This window comes from Labrus bergylta, chromosome 23, assembly GCF_963930695.1.
Source record: "Labrus bergylta chromosome 23, fLabBer1.1, whole genome shotgun sequence".
NCBI lineage: Eukaryota > Metazoa > Chordata > Actinopteri > Labriformes > Labridae > Labrus > Labrus bergylta.
In genome coordinates, this window is record NC_089217.1 from 18,525,146 (window position 1) to 18,542,123 (window position 16,978).

Below are 16,978 nucleotides of genomic sequence, written 5' to 3' on the forward strand. Positions count from 1 at the left end.
AACTGATCAAACATGCTCTGATGCCACACCTGATTAGGCTCTCTAAAGAGCTCAGTCTTTCCCTCATGAAAAATAAACACACATCTCTCATGGGACTCCTGCTTTTGCCTCCATTGCATCTGTCCTACCCCCCAACTCGCGTATAACACAGACTACATTAACCCACATTGGACTTGAGTATGCTATGTTTACACTGCACACTGTGTGGGAATGTATACTGCAAGATTTTTTTGCAAGATATTGTGAACTGTGAAACAAGTGGACAGCTCCTCCACAGTGTTGCCAACTCATGTCACAGAGAGCACAAGGTGAGTAGTTAAACATCTAGCTTGCTAGCAATTCCACCCCACATAAGTATTGTGATTAAATTTGATATTTTATCATTTAACAATACAGGACAAAATGGATTTATGTAATGTTGTAAGTTAATGTAAGTTATTTTAAGATAAGATAAAGATAAGATATACTTTATTCATCCCAGCAGGGAAATTTAGGTGTTCCAGCAGCCAGCATACATACAAACACACAACACAACACATATATACATACATATCCCACCCATACAAAAAACATGAGCCCACAATACCAGGATAAAAAAGTGGTATGGATGGTCCAAGTAGCTGTTACTCATAAATAACAGTACAAAATACTAGCTCTACCAGTGCATAGTATGATAGATAAATAAAGAAGTATGATTAAAAAAAAGCAGTCAAGTGTGCAAATATACAGGTGCAAAATACAGTTTGATATATTTTATATATAAATATATATATTTTGAGAAGTGATGGCCTATTTCAATGGCAAAAATAAACAAACAAAAAAACAATAATCAACAGAAGAAAGTTCATTTGTAGTTCTAAACCTATTAAGGGTGTTTTTTTTATTCCCATGACGTTATTCTTCTCTCCTACAGCGTCCATGACAATCACACGCAAATAGTCAATTCTGAAAATTAGGCGATGACGTCATTTAGCGACTTCTAGCGACTTTTTGGACAATAACTACTTTCCTTACTGAGGAGTTAACACACACACACACATGCACAAACCGCTACACATACCTTCCAGTCATAACTGTCTGTCAGGGAGGCGCGCAGGAGCAGGTACAGTCTGATTGGCCACGTACATAAACCACCAGTGGGACTTCAGACTCTGCAGATTTAACCTCCTGTCCATTACTCCCGGGACTACAGTACATATGTTGGTGAGTGTGATTTAAACACGCAGGTTTAAGAGTGTCATGAATTTGTGTAAAGTTGATGAAGTGGCAGTTCTTTTTTTAATTATTTGTTTTCAGGCAACAGATATGATCAGCGATTGTATCTGTTTTAAACGTGTCGTGAAAATGAGGAATCAATCCTCATGAGGCTATAACGTTATGTCTGTTGTGTCTGTCACAACTCTACCAGCACTGCTCTGTGAATACACAGCATGCCATGATTTGGTTTTGTATTTGAGTTTCCCTGTTTTATCCCAGTGTTGCTTGTTTCCCTTGTGTGTTAATGTTCCCTAGTTTTGTCTTCAGTGTTTTCTGTTTTTATTTAGCCATTTCTTATCCTCGTGTATCTCTGTGTTCTAGTGTGTTTTGTTAGACTCTTGACTTGTGTGTCATGATTTATATTGTATTGTCCTCAGTGTTTCTGGTATTGTGTTTATCCCTGTCGTGATTGCCCTGATTGTCTTCACCTGTGTCGTTAGTCTCACCTGTGTGATTACCCCATGTCCATTTAGTCTCTGTGTTTCTTCCCTTCTGTGTCAGTTCATGTCGATTGTCAGTTTACTAGTGTCTCCTTGTGGCTCCTTGTTTTCTCCTGTTGGGTTTTGTTGTAGACTTTTGATCTTTATTTTGAATAAATAATTTTTTGTAAGATCTGCATCTGGGTCCTCCTCGTTTTTCTCGAACCTTGACACAGCAGTGCAGGTAGAGTTTTGGCACAGTGAAATAAACGTGTATTGGTAGGTTAAGTAAGAGTATTGCATTCACATGAGAAAAAATACATCTGTTTTTTTCTGAATTAACGCGATAATAATCTCGCGATTACGAGTTCAGAGGTGTGTGCGTTTCTCAGTGCAACATCAGTGCCTGCTGCGTGGAGATCCAGTTTCCCATAATGCGATTTAGTCATCACGTAGCAGCCTGAATGCATTTCAGGAGCATCATCGTATATCAGTGAATCATGTGTTCTTGGCTCAGCTGATCCTGACAGATCAGAGTGGAGTTTGTGTCTGAACTGCAAAGATCTAAACTGCCTGTGTAAAGTTGACAAACTAATAACACCACCATCTATATCTCATGGAGACACGTCTATCATTCCACGTCGCGTACAACCTGAACCTACGACGGAGGATTAGGGCCATGTCAATTTTTTAACTATAAAATAATTTTGTGAATGTTCGAGACCAGCCGGCACGAAAATGATGAGAGGAGAACCTTTTTAAAGAATAAAGTCGTTATTTTAGTATCAGGAGAGCAGCAGCATCCTGTTCTCAAATGACAAACGTGGAGCATCTTGTCCTAAAGGTTTCACTAATAAGGAAATTGGCTACTTCCTTGTGTAGTCGGTTAAAAAAAACCCTGTTAGTTGAAGAGAAGTTTCCACTTCAACTTGCAAGAACTTGCAAGACACAACTATTTGTGTCTGTTATCTGTCTGCCTTGTTAAAGTGTCTCATGTTCAGAAACAGTTTGGGTCCTGTTCATCATTTTCCAGATAAACAAGGTCTTGCAAGTTGAAGTGAAAACTTCTCTTGAACTAACTGCAGTGTTTCCCCTACCATTATATTGAAAGATTTGTTTTGGGGCTTTTTGTGCCTTTATTGTAGAGATAGGATAGTGAATAGAGTCGGAAATCAGGGAAAGAAGTCATTTAAGGACCTTTCCGATAGAAAAGGACAGCTGTCATTAAAAGTAACACATCAACACCAAGATTCCTTCAATTGCTTATGTCGTCGTGTCGGCTTGTCCCCACCCCCCCAACGCTGTAAACCTAGGGGAAACATTGAACTGGTTTCACCGACTACACAAGGAAGTGTCCTATTTCCTTATTAGTGAAACCTTTAGGACAAGATGCTCCATGTTTGTCATTTGAGAACGGGATGCTGCTGCTCGACAACGACTTCATTCTTTAAAGGCTTTAAGAGTTCTACTTTCATCATTTTTGGGCAGGCTGGTCTTGAACTCGTATATTTACGACTTTAATCTCGTAAATGTAGATCAGATTAGAAAACTTTATTGATCCCCATCGGGGAAACTCATTTGTCACCTGGTCAGTTCATAAACACAACAAACAATATCGACAGTACATCACAGTACACAAGTAAACAAATAACAAACACCACTGAAACCATTTGAATAATCATGTAAAGCCATGAGTCAGAAACACAATTAAAAATGTTCATTCAAATATGGGACTGCTGCAGGAACAAAAGAGCTCCTGAACCGTTCAGTGGAAAATTGTGGCATCACTAATCGCTCACTGACGGAGCCTCGGAGTCCGTTAAAACACTGTGTAAAGGATTGCCTACAAAGATCAAAACAGTTTTAAGTTTGGTCCTCATTTGCTTTTTTAATCAGCTTATTGATCCTGTTTTTATCATCCACACAGATGCTGCCACCCCAACACAGCAGTACAACTTTATTCTCATAAATTGAAGAGTTTAATCTAGAAATTTTAGATCTTTTCTTTACATGTCCCTAGTCCTGCGTCCATTAGGAAAACTTTGAATCATTATTTCCATTTATGCAAAATTAAACTTGCGTCATTCCTTGTTTTGTACAAATATAAACTTCATTCAAATCAATAAACAAATCGACTTTTCTGCATCCCCATTCAACAAAGGCACATCTGATCATTCCTTTTCTGAGAGAAGGCAAGGCAAGGCAAGTTTATTTATATAGCACATTTCAAAGTGTTTCACACAAGACATCAAAAGCATCATGACAGAGGAATGAAAAGAAACATTAAAATAGAAAATATAAAAAATCACTGGAATTATTAAATCTGAACATGTTCATATACAAATAATTCAAATGAAATTAATTTAAATAAAGTAAAAATATAAAAAAAGTTAAAGTGCAGAGTTAAAATTTAAAATCTTATTAAAATTGTTTAATGAAAGGCAGCTGTAAACAGGTGTGTCTTCAACCTGGATTTAAAAGAGCTGAGAGTTTCAGCAGACCTGCAGTTTTCTGGGAGTTTGTTCCAGATATAAGGAGCATAGAAACTGAACGCTGCTTCTCCATGTTTGGTTCTGACTCAGAGAGCAGACCTGTCCCAGACGACCTGAGCGGTCTGGATGGTTCATAATTAATCAGGAGGTCACTAATGTATTTTGGCCCTAAACCTTTAAGCGCTTTATAAACCAGCAACAGGATTTTAAAGTCTATTCTATGACAGACTGGGAGCCAGTGTAAAGACCTCAGAACTGGACTGATGTGATCCATTTTCTTGGTTTTGGTGAGGACTCTAGCAGCAGCATTCTGGATCAGCTGCAGTTGTCTGACTGATTTTTTGTTTTAGGCAAACCTGTAAAGACACTGTTGCAGTAATCAAGATGACTGAAGATAAAAGCATGGACAAGTTTTTCCAGGTCCTGCTGGGACATAAGTCCTCTAATTCTTGATATGTTCTTCAGGCGATAGTAGGCTGACTTTGTGATTGTCTTAATGTGGCTTTTAAAATTGAGGTCTGAGTCCATCACTACGCCCAGATTTCTTGCCTGGTCTGTGGTTTTAAATCTTACTGACTGAAGCTGCATGCTGACTCTTAGTCGCTCCTCCTTTGCTCCAAAAACAACAACCTCAGTTTTGTCTTTGTTTAGCTGGAGAAAATTTTTGCACATCCACTCATTGATTTGTTCTATGCATTTACCCAGTGCTTTTATGGGACCATGGTTGCCTGGCGACATTGTAATATATATTTGTGTGTCGTCTGCGTAGTTATGATAACTTATTTTATTGTTTTTTATAATCTGAGCTAGTGGGAGCATGTAGAGGTTAAACAGAAGAGGCCCCAGGATGGAACCTTGGGGAACTCCACAAGTAATTTTTGTTTGCTCAGATTTGAAGTTACCTATAGACACGAAGAAGTCCCTGTCCTTTAAGTAGGATTTAAACCAGTTTAGTACTGTGCCAGAAACTCCCACCAAGTTTTCCAGTCGGTCGAGTAATATATTGTGGTCAACTGTGTCGAACGCAGCACTGAAATCAAGTAAAACTAAGACTGAGGTTCTGCCACTGTCTGTGTTTAAACGGATGTCATTAAACACTTTAACCAGAGCTGTCTCAGTGCTGTGATTTTGTCTAAAACCTGACTGGAAGACATCGAAACAGTCGCTCAATGTGAAGAAGTTATTTAACTGTTGAAAAACAGCTTTTTTGATTATTTTACTTAAAAAAGGAAGATTTGATATAGGCCTGTAATTGTTTATTTTTGACTTGTCTAGATTGTTCTTTTTTAATAGTGGTTTGATGACAGCTGTTTTCACGGCCTGTGGGAAGACACCTGAGAGAAGAGACAGGTTTACAATTTGTAACAGATCTGGAGCCATGACTTGGGAGACTTTTTTGAAAAAACCTGTTTGCAGAATATCAAGACAGCAGGAGGAGGAATTTAATTGTTTTATAATGTCCTCCAGGTTTTTAAGGTTGATTTGATTAAATTGTCTCATGGTGCTTAAGTTGGTTATAAATGGACACAGCACATATCCTGATCCTGATGATGAGTTACTGACAGTTTGTCTAATTTTGTGGATTTTTTCAGTAAAGGTGGAAAATATATTACAGGCCCTGGTAGAATGAAATTCAGATGCTCTTGACACAGGAGGGTTTGTTAGCCTGTCGACAGTAGCAAACAGGGCACAAGCATTATTATTGTTTTTGGTGATGATATCAGAGAAGAAAGATTGCCTTGCAGTCCTCAGTTGTGAATTATAAGTGTGAAGTCTCTCTTTGTAGATGTCATAATGAATCTGGGGATTAGTTTTACGCCACCTGCGTTCAGCTTTTCGACTATCTCTTTTTCTGTTTCTTACCAGTGTCGAATTTCTCCATGGAGATTTTTTCTTACCAGAGACAACCTTCTACTTAGTGGGAGCAATGGAATCAATAACATTTGTGATTTTAGAATTGAAGTTATCTACCAACTCACTGACTGAGCCCCAGGACAGGGCAGCTGTGGAAGAGAAAACCTGGTTAAATATTTCACTGGTGTTTTCAGTGATACACTGTTTTGTAATCACTTTTGTTTGAATACTTTTGTACACTGACATAGTACTAAAACACAGGAGTGATCAGAGAGGGCAACATCTGAAACAACAACCTTGGAGATGTCCAAGCCCTTGGAGATGATTAAGTCCAGAGTGTGCCCTCTGTTGTGTGTGGGCTCTGTCACGTGCTGAGTCAGCCCAAAGCTATCAAGAGTGTGAAACAGATCTTTAGTCCCTCTGTCCTGGGGGTTATCAACATGGATGTTAAAATCAACAACAATAATAACACAGTCAAACTCAATACAGATCACAGACAGCAGTTCAGTGAAATCATTGAAAAAGTTTGCACAGTATTCAGGTGGCCTGTAAATATTTAAGAACATGGCTCTGGGGGTGGATTGAAAATTTCCAAAAGATAATTGCTTACATTGGAAGGAATCATTAAACAAAACTGCAACTCCTCCTCCTCTCTTATGCACTCTAGCCTCGCTTACAAAACTGAAGTTGGGAGGGGTTGACTCGATAAGAACAGCTGCACTGTTATTTTGATCTAACCAAGTTTCAGTTAAAAACATAAAATGAAGCTCAGTAATAAAATCATTGATTAAAAATGATTTCCCTGCCAGTGATCTAATGTTTAGTAGAGCCAGCTTTAGGGTCCTAGAAGCTTCATCTGCTAATGTTTTTGGGACAGGTTGTGGCTCAAAAGGAATGGATGCTAAGTTTGACAAGTTTGCATTACATAACTGCCTTTTGTTTCTTGGCAGAGTCCCCTTTATTCTTCTATTACCTATCATCACAGAGATTTTGGAACCTACTGATGTGCAGGGCCTGGAGAGAGTCATGACTGCTGATAGCCTGGACCTAAAACACATCAGTTTGACCTCTGAATGTTCTGCATTTCATCATTATCAAGAGCTGAGGAGACAAAACATGACGCACCCGCGGAGGGACGGGGGACGGGGGGGGGGGGGGGGGGGGTGGTGAGAGCCGTCTCGGAATGGGCAATGATGGCCGCCGTTGGGTGTTTATGGAAGAGAAAAAGGGAGAAGGGCCGGGGGGTACTTTTCAATCCAGCATTGACCAGCTCCTTCATCTGGTCAATGAACTCCAGGTGGGGGGAGGAGGGAGATGATGATCTGATTGGGGTTCGAGGGGGCAAGGGTAGTGAGACTTCACAGGTGTTGGTGTTGGTGTTGGTGAGGGGGTCGAAGGTGGATGGAGACCCCTCCTCTTTAGGTCTCTCCTCAGATACTGGCAGACGTGATTCTTGACAAAGGTTTTCATCCCGCTGTGTTTTGTCTTTCTTGAAAGCTGTTTTCTTTTGTCTCTTGTCCTTGGCAGAGAGAACTGATGGTTGAGGCAGGGAGTAAAATAGGTTAGAGGTGAACAGTTTCACCCCTGACATGTTCAGGCAAAATCGATCTGCCTTAAAAAGATGTCTGCGTTCCCAGAAAATGTTAAAATTGTTAATAAAATTCACTGAATGGGCATTACATGCAGTTGTAAGCCAGTTATTCAACAACCTGCTGAATCTCTCCTCTGCTCTTCTGACTGTTGGTATGGGAGAAGGCACAACCATGAAAAGAAATGACTCGGGTATAAATCAAACAAATGATAAGTAAATATGAACACATTCAAACACCTGCTCCACTACTTAGAGCCGATTATCGTTGTTGTTTTTACTCTTACAAGTGTGATTGACAGGGAGTCAGTTGACCCTAGATGATGTTTTTATTTTTTACATTTGTTTTTCAATCCAGTAACCCAGGAGGACCAATCATGACGCTGGTATCTTGGATGAGACGGATGGTCAACAAAAACCTTGTGAAAGGCTGCATCGTCCTTCTTTTCCTGGCTGTGCTTGTCTCCATCTTTAATCCGTATAAAAAGGACCTACTGAAGGTGAGGACTTGGTGTTAGTGGGAACACTTTAAAGGTTGATCCTGTCATGGGCGGTTCTAGGCAGGGGCCAACAGGGGCCAGTGCCCCTGTAACACTGAGCTTGGTCCCCCCTGTGGCCACCCCTCCAAAAGGAAGAGCCCCCCCTCATAACATATACACAGTATTTGACTCAACAATCAGACTCACAATCTAGTATTAAATACTGTTACTGAAACAAATATCAATCATGGTATTTAATGATGTGCGCTATTTTTTTGGCATATTATATATATATATTTTTTTAAAGCGGCCATCTTTATCTATTTTTCACCTGGGTTTAATGTTCCCCTCTGACAAAACAACTGGCCCCAGTTTGGCCCCCTCAGTAAAAGTGAGTCTAGAACCTCCACTGGACCCTGTGGCAAATGTTTGATGTAAATCAGATGACAGGAAACTGACGCGCCTTTCTCTCTTATCCCCCCTGCCAGTTACAGAATAAAGAAAACCCCGCCGTCCACCTCGAGAACCTGACCTCTAAACCACACGTGCCTCGTCACTTCTGCAGCCTTGAATCGATGTCTCCTGTGGAGACTCTGGAGGAACGCCTCTTAATGGACTCCATTGCTTGGCCTGAAACTCCACTTCTGCCGACTCCTCTTTCATTGAATCACACAAGCGATCCCGCTCACAGCACCTTCACCGTTCTTTCTGAGAGGAGTGGAGGAGAGTGGCATGTAGGAGACCAGCTGGAGGTTATGATACAAATCAAAGACTTCCAAGGTAACCCTAAGAAGTCTGGAGGAGACGTCTTAGTCGCCTCGTTGCACAATGCCAAACTCGGAACAGGTGTGGCCGGGCGAGTGGTGGATCACCTGAACGGCTCCTACTCTGCTGTCTTCACGTTGTTCTGGGAGGGAAGCGCACAGGTTGAGGTAAAGCGTGAGGCTTTCTAACTAAAATGTTATTGTATACTGTGGGTGATGGGAAAAGGCCATGCAATGTTTTGTACTGTATGTTTTTAGAACAGAAATCCAAATATGTCCCTCCTGATTTACCCCCAGAAACAGCAGACCTCAAAGTTAGAAAAGAAGTAATCTTGGAAGTTTCTAAAAACTGCAGTTCATCATATCGCCACTTGAAGCAGTCTCCCATATCCATCTAATGAAATACCAGACTGCAACCCAAATAAACATGTTTCCAGTTGTTTCCAAGTTTGTTTTTGTTTCTATGGGCTATTCCCCAGTTCAGATGTGTGAAGAGAATTCTATAACTCACCAGTTAAAATTGTATGAAGGCCTTAAATAAGTGTAATAAGGAGCATGGCATTTAAAAGGCAGGGTTGGTTTTTTTCTCCAGAAACACTTCTTAAGATTTTGGTTCAAATTGTTTTTAGGTCCTGACAGAAATTAGTAACCCATGTGCTCTGAGCAAAGAAACCTCGCATTGCAACGCGTGTGATCAATCAATCAAACTTTATTTGTATAGCACTTTTCATATAACAAATGTATCCCAAAGTGCTTTACATCAACATTTATTCAAACAGCAACAACATGACTCCCTCCCCCACCCCTACCCCACAATCTAAAAACTAAGGTAAAAATAACTAGATAAGAACAGGTACTGAGGAAACACAGGAGGTTCAAAATGTAATAAAACTAAACTCCTCAAAAAAAGTTTGGAAACATTGTTTTGGTCAATTATTTCACCACTTTAATAATACTAATTGGTGTTGTATTTTATATTGTTGGAAAGCCTGATTAGTCACCTTTACAACGAGGTATAACTTATAAGGATCGTACATTCGTGAATTGAGCAACACAGCTAAACGTGTGGGTAGCGCCCTAAAAAAATGTGCAGGAATCCCCTGCAATGTTCTTCTGTTGGTATTCACTCCTGTTTTGAGTTTCTTGGTGGAATTGATGATTGCACTCTCCCACAGTAATACATTTTTTACACTTTATTCATTTTACACTGTCAGGGACCTCAGTAGCGTGTGGATGATCCATACGAGGCCACAACAGCTTGGCCCCTCCTCCTCATGTTGGTCACCAGTCTGGTCACATTCTGCTGTGGGATGGCATCCCATTCCTCAACCAGGAGTTGTTGAAGGTCAACCAGCGTGGTTGTGTTGGTCACTCTGGCATGAACAGCACGCCCAAGATGATCCCACAAGTGCTGTCAATTAGGTGTCAGTCATACACCCGTAACTGGCACACACCCGGCAGGACTTGTAGCTCAAAACAGGAGTGAATACCAACAGAAGAACATTGCAGGGGATTTTCTTTTCTTTTATTTGAAGATTTATTTTTGGGCGTTTTGTGCCTTTAATGGAGAGATAGGACAGTGGATAGAGCTGGAAATCAGGGAGAGAGAGAAGGGAATGACATGTGGAAAAGGAGCCACAGGCTGGATTTGAACCTGGGCCGTCCGCTTGGAGGACCACAGCCTCCATACATGGGGAGCGCACTAACCACTGCGCCACCAGCGCCCCATTGCAGGGGATTTTGGCACATTTTTTTAGGGCTACCCACACGGTTTGCTGTGTTGCGCATTCCACGAATGCACAGTCCTTATAAGTTATACCTCATTGTAAAGGTGACTAATCAGGCTTTCCAACGATATAAAATACAACACCAATTATTATTATTAAAGGGGCGAAATAAGTGACCAAAATAACGTTTCCAAACTTTTTTTGAGGAGCTTAGATGAAATGAGATTCAGTTAAAATCTCTACTAAAGAGGTAGGTCGTGAGTTTGCTTTTAAAAATGTTTACATTGTGTTCATTGTGTGATGGCCCTGAGTTGTGTTAGGTTTGTTGCGGGCAGACCAGTTCTTCTGGAAGCTGTGGTTGCGGTTGCGTGTTCTTTTTAACAGATTACATGTTAAAGAAGCAGGTGGAACAGTACATTAGGATGGGCTGGATCATGCTCTGAGGTTCAGCAACAGGAGGACTGCTCCAGAGATTGTCCCGACCTGGCTGTTCACAGTGCGTGTGTGTGCGTGCATGTGTGTGTGCGTGTTTGTGTGTGTCCACATGTGTATGTGTGTGTGTGTCTCGAGGGTTCTCGAGACCACTTTTTTTGAAGGTCTCGATCTCGTCTTGGAATCAAAAGCAGACTCTGGATCTTGATCCCCAAATGTCTTGGACTTGAGTCGGTCTTGCCCTGCCTTGGTCTTGGTCTTGGTCTTGATCCCTAAATGTCTTGGTCTTGAGTCGGTCTTGCCCTGCCTTGGTCTTGGTCTTGGTCTTGATCCCTAAATGTCTTGGTCTTGAGTCGGTCTTGCCCTGCCTTGGTCTTGGTCTTGATCCCTAAATGTCTTGGTCTTGTCTCGGTCTCGGAGCTCTCTGATCTCAGGTATGTCTTGGTCTCGGTTAGTGAGGTCTTGACTACAACACTAGTTTACATCAACTCTGTAGGTTGGCTAATTGCCTGTTGACTTTTTGTAAAGCAAAAAAAGAAATAATAATGAATGGATCTGAGTTTTTTATTAACTGATACAACCGAACATGACGTGTTCTCTGATTTTCCAGGTGATGCTCATTCACCCCAGCGAGGCTGTCACTGTCCTGCACAGACTGACCAGAGAGAAGCCGGATAGGATTTTCTTCGAGGGCGTCTTCCGCGCAGGCTCCATCTCTGAAACCACCATCTGTAACGTTTGCCTTCGTCAAACCAACCAGCCAGTGTGCAACTTCACCGACCTCCATACTGGTGACCCGTGGTTTTGCTACAAGCCAAAGAAGCTGAGCTGTGATACCTGGATGACCCACACAAAAGCAGGATTCGACGGAAGACTCAAGGCTAATGAGGAGAAGCTTTTCCAAAGGTGAGAGAGCAGAGCGAGTAGAAATGTCGCATCTAGTTTAACTTGTAGTGACTATGAACAAAATGTGTTTTTAAATACAGGCGCCAAAGATAGAGTCTGAAGATATTAAGAGTGATACTACCTTTCAAAATGCTTTGTCTGAACCATTTAAGTTGACTCTCATTAACAAGGTCTTTGCAGTCCAAATATGGAGGCAGAGTCATTTATCATGTTCATCCATCGGATCTGCAGAGTCCCTCTGCACCTTTAAGAAAAATCTAAAGACCCAGCTCTTTCATGAATACTTACTAACTTAATGATCATGGTCTCCATATTATTATTGATGATGATGATGATGATGGTAATGACGATGGTTTTTGTTTGATAACGACAACTTATAAGATGGTTTCTATACTGATTAGAGCTCTCAAGAACTGCCCTCAATGTTGTGCTTTGCCTCTGGTCACTTCCTGTCAGCACCTGTGTGTCCAATCAGACTCAAAGCTGATCGTTTGCTCTTACTGACATTGTTCCCTTTTTTCTAGATCCTTTCTTGTGTTGTACTTACTCTCTGATGTACGTCGCTTTGGATAAAAGGGTCTGCTAGTCAATTGTAGAATTGTAAATCACCTTCAACAGTGGATAACTTATTGTAGTGTGTGTAAGGGATATTTAATCATGGGAGTTTTTGTTTGCAGTAATGTCAACATGAAAGTCTCCATTAAGGCTTCAGGAGCGGCCAGTGTTACCGTGCTACCTCAAAGGAAAGGTAATGCACAATATTTCTACCTCTACCTTTTTTGATTTTTTTTATTGGTGATAAGGTGAACAAATTGAAATAAGAATATATTGATAGAACATAGACATGACAAGTAAAGCGAGAACAAATAAACAAAGACAAAAATAAATAAATAAAAATAGACACAAAATAGCAAAACATGAGCAAAGATTCAAAGCAACAATACAGACAAATACATTTAAGTGAGATGAAAGTCAAGCAATGATTTTTATGTTCAGGTAGTGTTTGAGAAAGGTGGGAATGTAGCGACAAAACAAAAATCTAAATAAATGAATGAAAATACCTCTACCTTAAAAGAAAGAAATCAAAGCTCGGGGCACAAGTGGCTTAGTGGTTCGCACACGGGCCTAAGGCCTAGGCAGCGGACCCGGTTTTTAAATTCGATCTGTGGCTCCTTTCCCTGCGTGTCGTTCCTCACTCTCTCTACCCTCCTGATTGCTGGTTTTATCCACTGTCCTATCTGTGTAAAATAACCCAAAGTTTATTTTGAGCAATGTTTCCCAGTGCAACCCACGGCCGATAAATCCAGTGGGAAGTCTGGACTCTCTGGGTATTACTACCAGGGTGTGTGGCGACCACTAGGTGGCACCAAAGTCCACCAATTCAACAACTCCTCTGCCATCAGCCAGTGTCTGAAAGGAAAGGCGGTCCACCTGTATGGAGACTCCACCATCAGGCAGTGGTTTGAGTACCTCGACGCTTCACTGCCAGGTAGTTGATTCACAGTGATTTCAGGCGACAGTTTGATGGTCTTCCTTTCAGAACTTAATCTGTTTTTTTTTCTCTGTCCTTCTTTCAGATGCTAAGGAGATAAACCGGAATAACCCAAAGCAATTGGGACCTTTCATGATATGGGACAGCGCGAGAAACACCTTGGTGAAGTACCGCTCCCACGGTCCTCCTCTTCGTTTTCCCAACGTCCCAACCAGTGAGATGCGTTACATCGCCAACGAACTCGACAAGTTGGTAGGCGGCAGCGGCACAGTAGTAGTCATTGGCATCTGGTCCCACTTGAGCACTTTCCCAGTTGAGGTCTACATCAGGCGGCTTCAGAGCATCCGCAGGGCGGTGATTCGTCTGTTGAACAGGGCTCCAGACACGCTGGTGGTCATCAGGACTGCAAACCTCAAAGCTCTGACACTTTACGAGACGTTGACCAACAGTGACTGGTTCTCGCTTCAGCGGGACAAGGTGCTCAGAACCATTTTCAAACGAGTTAATGTTCGACTGGTGGATGCCTGGGAGATGACTCTGGCCCACCACCTGCCTCACAGCCTTCACCCACAACCTCCGATCATTAAGAATATGATTGATGTTGTGTTGTCCTACGTGTGCCCTCAATAGGCCCCAGGACATGTTGGTGAGAAAGTCTGAGAAAAATTCAAGCAACATTATTCATCATGCATGTCGTCTCTTTGTTCATTGAAAGTTATTTTTGATAGATAGATAGATAGATAGATAGATAGATAGATAGATTATTGTTGTTTACACTCGTGACATAGTGTAGACAGCGAGAAAAATTCAATAAAGAAGTACGGGACACAGTAAACTAAGATCAATGGTTCCTAGGAAGGTCTGCAATGTCAAGTTCATCCACAGGGCGGTGCGACACGCTGACAGCAGTTGCAAAAAAAAAAAAAAAAAAAAACTGCCTTGAAATGACTCCCTCCAAATCCAAAGGATGTTTAAACATGGTGCGTTTTGTGTTTGTCCTTTTATCACCGCTGACGCACAGGAAGTGAAGATTGCACTTGTTTCGATTTATTAACCAATATCTTCTTGTGTTCACGAGTCCCCTGTTTCTTATTATTCACTTTTTATTTTTATTTTGATATACTTTATTAATCCCTGAGGGAAATCTGTTTTACACTCTGTTATTAAGAGACATGCTTCTCACACACACACAGGCCCGAATCACACACATGCATAAACAGGACCTGTGGACGTACATTAGTGGAGAGATGTCAGAGCGGGCCTGATACACACTGCTACACAGGGAGCACACCAGGGGGGTTGGGGGTTTGATGCATTGCTTGAGCGCACCTCGGCAGTACTCAAGAATCGCCCTGGCACCTCTCCAGCTACCAGACCAACAACCATATTATGGTCCTCACATTAACAAATGTTCTTTTGTTTAAATTCCCCCCTTAAAAGGAGGTAGGTAGGGCCCCTTAAATACATATTATTTTGGTACAAGGTAATGCCATTACTGATCAACTTTGAATCGCTTTATAAGTCTCACCTGTCGACTTTGAGTTGTTGCTCTTCTACGACGTCATGAGCAGATCTGTTGGGAATGTTTCTGAGTGTCTTTTTATTCACAGCTGGGTCTCTCCTGTAGTTCTGTGGCTTTTGTTAACTAAGAAGACAAAACATTTGTCAAAGTGATGTGTTTAATTCACAAGCTGTTACTGCTTTTTGAAACATGGGGAGGAGCGCATGGTTTACCCTGAGACCTCCTATTACTAAAACCTGCTCTGCCTACTACTTATAGCTGAAGGTTTAAGTGAAGCCTCTCCCCTCTTTGTTGAACTGTAACATGACTGCTCTGCTGATGGCTCGTCTACCATTACTTATGTGTGTAAGGTTATCCACTACATTGTACTGTGTACTACAGGCTACATTATAGTTGTTGTGTGTGCATTATACTGCGCGGCGTTGTACATTTACCAAGGTGGTAGTCAAGTTTCTATGGCTTCAATATTGTTTGGTTTCACTCCATATATTTTTCATGTGCCCCTAAAAGCATTTCAGTTTTTTTAGGGAAGGGGGGGGGGGGGTGGGGGGGTGCATCTCACATGACGAACAATAAAAGGTGTCACACCTGTTCAGGAAGCCAGATGAGTCAGACTCATCGAATGGTTTCACACCCCGCTCTCACTCCACCCTCAGAGGATTTGGACGGCTCTCAACGTGGCCGACCCTCCATGTGAGCATGCAAACAGAGTGGAGAGAGGCTGTAGGGAGTGCTTTGAGAAGCACCCCAAGAGAAAGTAACAGAGTTCAAATAGATTACAGAACTTTTCAGCTTTTCACCAAAAGAAAAAATAAGGGTGCCAAACACTGGGGACCCAGATGTTCCTGGAGGGTTAGGCATGTAATGTAGCACGGCGCCAAGCACACACACTAATAAGCCTATACACAGAAGAACAACACAAAAATACAACAAAATAAAAACCATTTAAGGGCTATGAGCAGATTACAATTGAATTTATGTTTATGGACTTCAGCAGTGAGTGGAAAAACAAAATGTAATAAATACACACTCAGGTGAGTTCATCTTTATGTGTAAAGAGCAGCAGACACCTTCAGTGTTGCTATTTTTACACATTCAATTAATTTTCAATTTCACTAAATGACATGGTTTCATTTGTAGTTGTACTACTTATTGTATGTTTTTTTTTACAATAAAGGGTAAAATATACACTTTTAAATGATGTTAAGTTTGTATTTTTTATATATTTTTTTAAAGGCATCTTGTGACACCCTCTTGGTGGCTTGCGACCTGCTCAGTGAGGGCAGATCATCACTTTGGGAACCACTGTTCTAGATAGATAAATGTTGAATTCCATGTACCCCGGAACTGGGATCCAGAGCTGGGAATGACGTCACACCCGAGTTAACAGTGCTCTAGTTGCCACGTGGCAAAAAGCCGGACAAGCAACATGGACGCCTCCGAGAGTACCTTTGTTTTAGTCAGCTAATACCAGACGATAACCATAACCTGTCATATCTTATAGAAATTCAATTTCACAAATCTACCTGTGAAAAACCCTGTTCAGGCTCTAATAACTAAATATTTGAAATTCCACATTGCTCCCAAAGCCAAAGAGATCTATTTTAACATCTTAAACGGAGTGTATCCATCTGGCGAGTTGTTAACAAAACGATTTGGTTTTGAAACCAATGAATGTGTGTTTTGAAACAGAAACCACAGAACATTTATTCTTTAAATGCATTTACACTGAAGCCTTTTCGCTTGAACTACACGATTGGCTTAGACCCTGATACCTCATTTTGAACTATTTACTCAAAAAGACATTATCTATTAGATGGACTTATTATGGACAATACTGAAGATGACTTTCTTGTAAATGACATCCTCATTCTTGCAAAATTTTATATACACAAATGCAAATACATGAACATGAAACATTAAAATATTTCCCCAAAAATGTATTGTGTATTTAAAGCCCTTAAAGTTACGAAAGAAAGTAATGCAGTAAAACTTTTCAACATTATTGAAGAAAATGAACTACAAAAAAAAGCCCTAGCTTTATTT

General features: G+C 41.1%; 1 protein-coding gene across 1 annotated transcript; it reads left to right on the plus strand.

Annotated features, from left to right (window-relative positions):
* The first annotated feature begins 1,080 nt into the window (after positions 1-1,080).
* Positions 1,081-16,115, plus strand: LOC109995713 (NXPE family member 3-like). The gene is made up of 7 exons (XM_020649531.3): positions 1,081-1,203; positions 7,969-8,110; positions 8,578-9,021; positions 11,623-11,918; positions 12,596-12,666; positions 13,201-13,407; positions 13,496-16,115. Exons 2-7 carry the CDS (start codon positions 7,988-7,990, stop codon positions 14,038-14,040), a joined length of 1,686 nt encoding a protein of 561 aa, XP_020505187.2. The 5' UTR covers positions 1,081-1,203; positions 7,969-7,987; the 3' UTR covers positions 14,041-16,115.
* Positions 16,116-16,978: the final 863 nt, after the last annotated feature.

Coding starts and splice junctions, on each gene's coding strand:
- LOC109995713 (XM_020649531.3), top strand. CDS start 7,988: ATGACGCTGGTATCTTGGATGAGACGGATGGTCAACAAAAACCTTGTG. Junction 8,111..8,577: donor ATAAAAAGGACCTACTGAAG/GTGAGGACTTGG, acceptor CCCCCCTGCCAG/TTACAGAATAAAGAAAACCC. Junction 12,667..13,200: donor CGTGCTACCTCAAAGGAAAG/GTAATGCACAAT, acceptor AATGTTTCCCAG/TGCAACCCACGGCCGATAAA.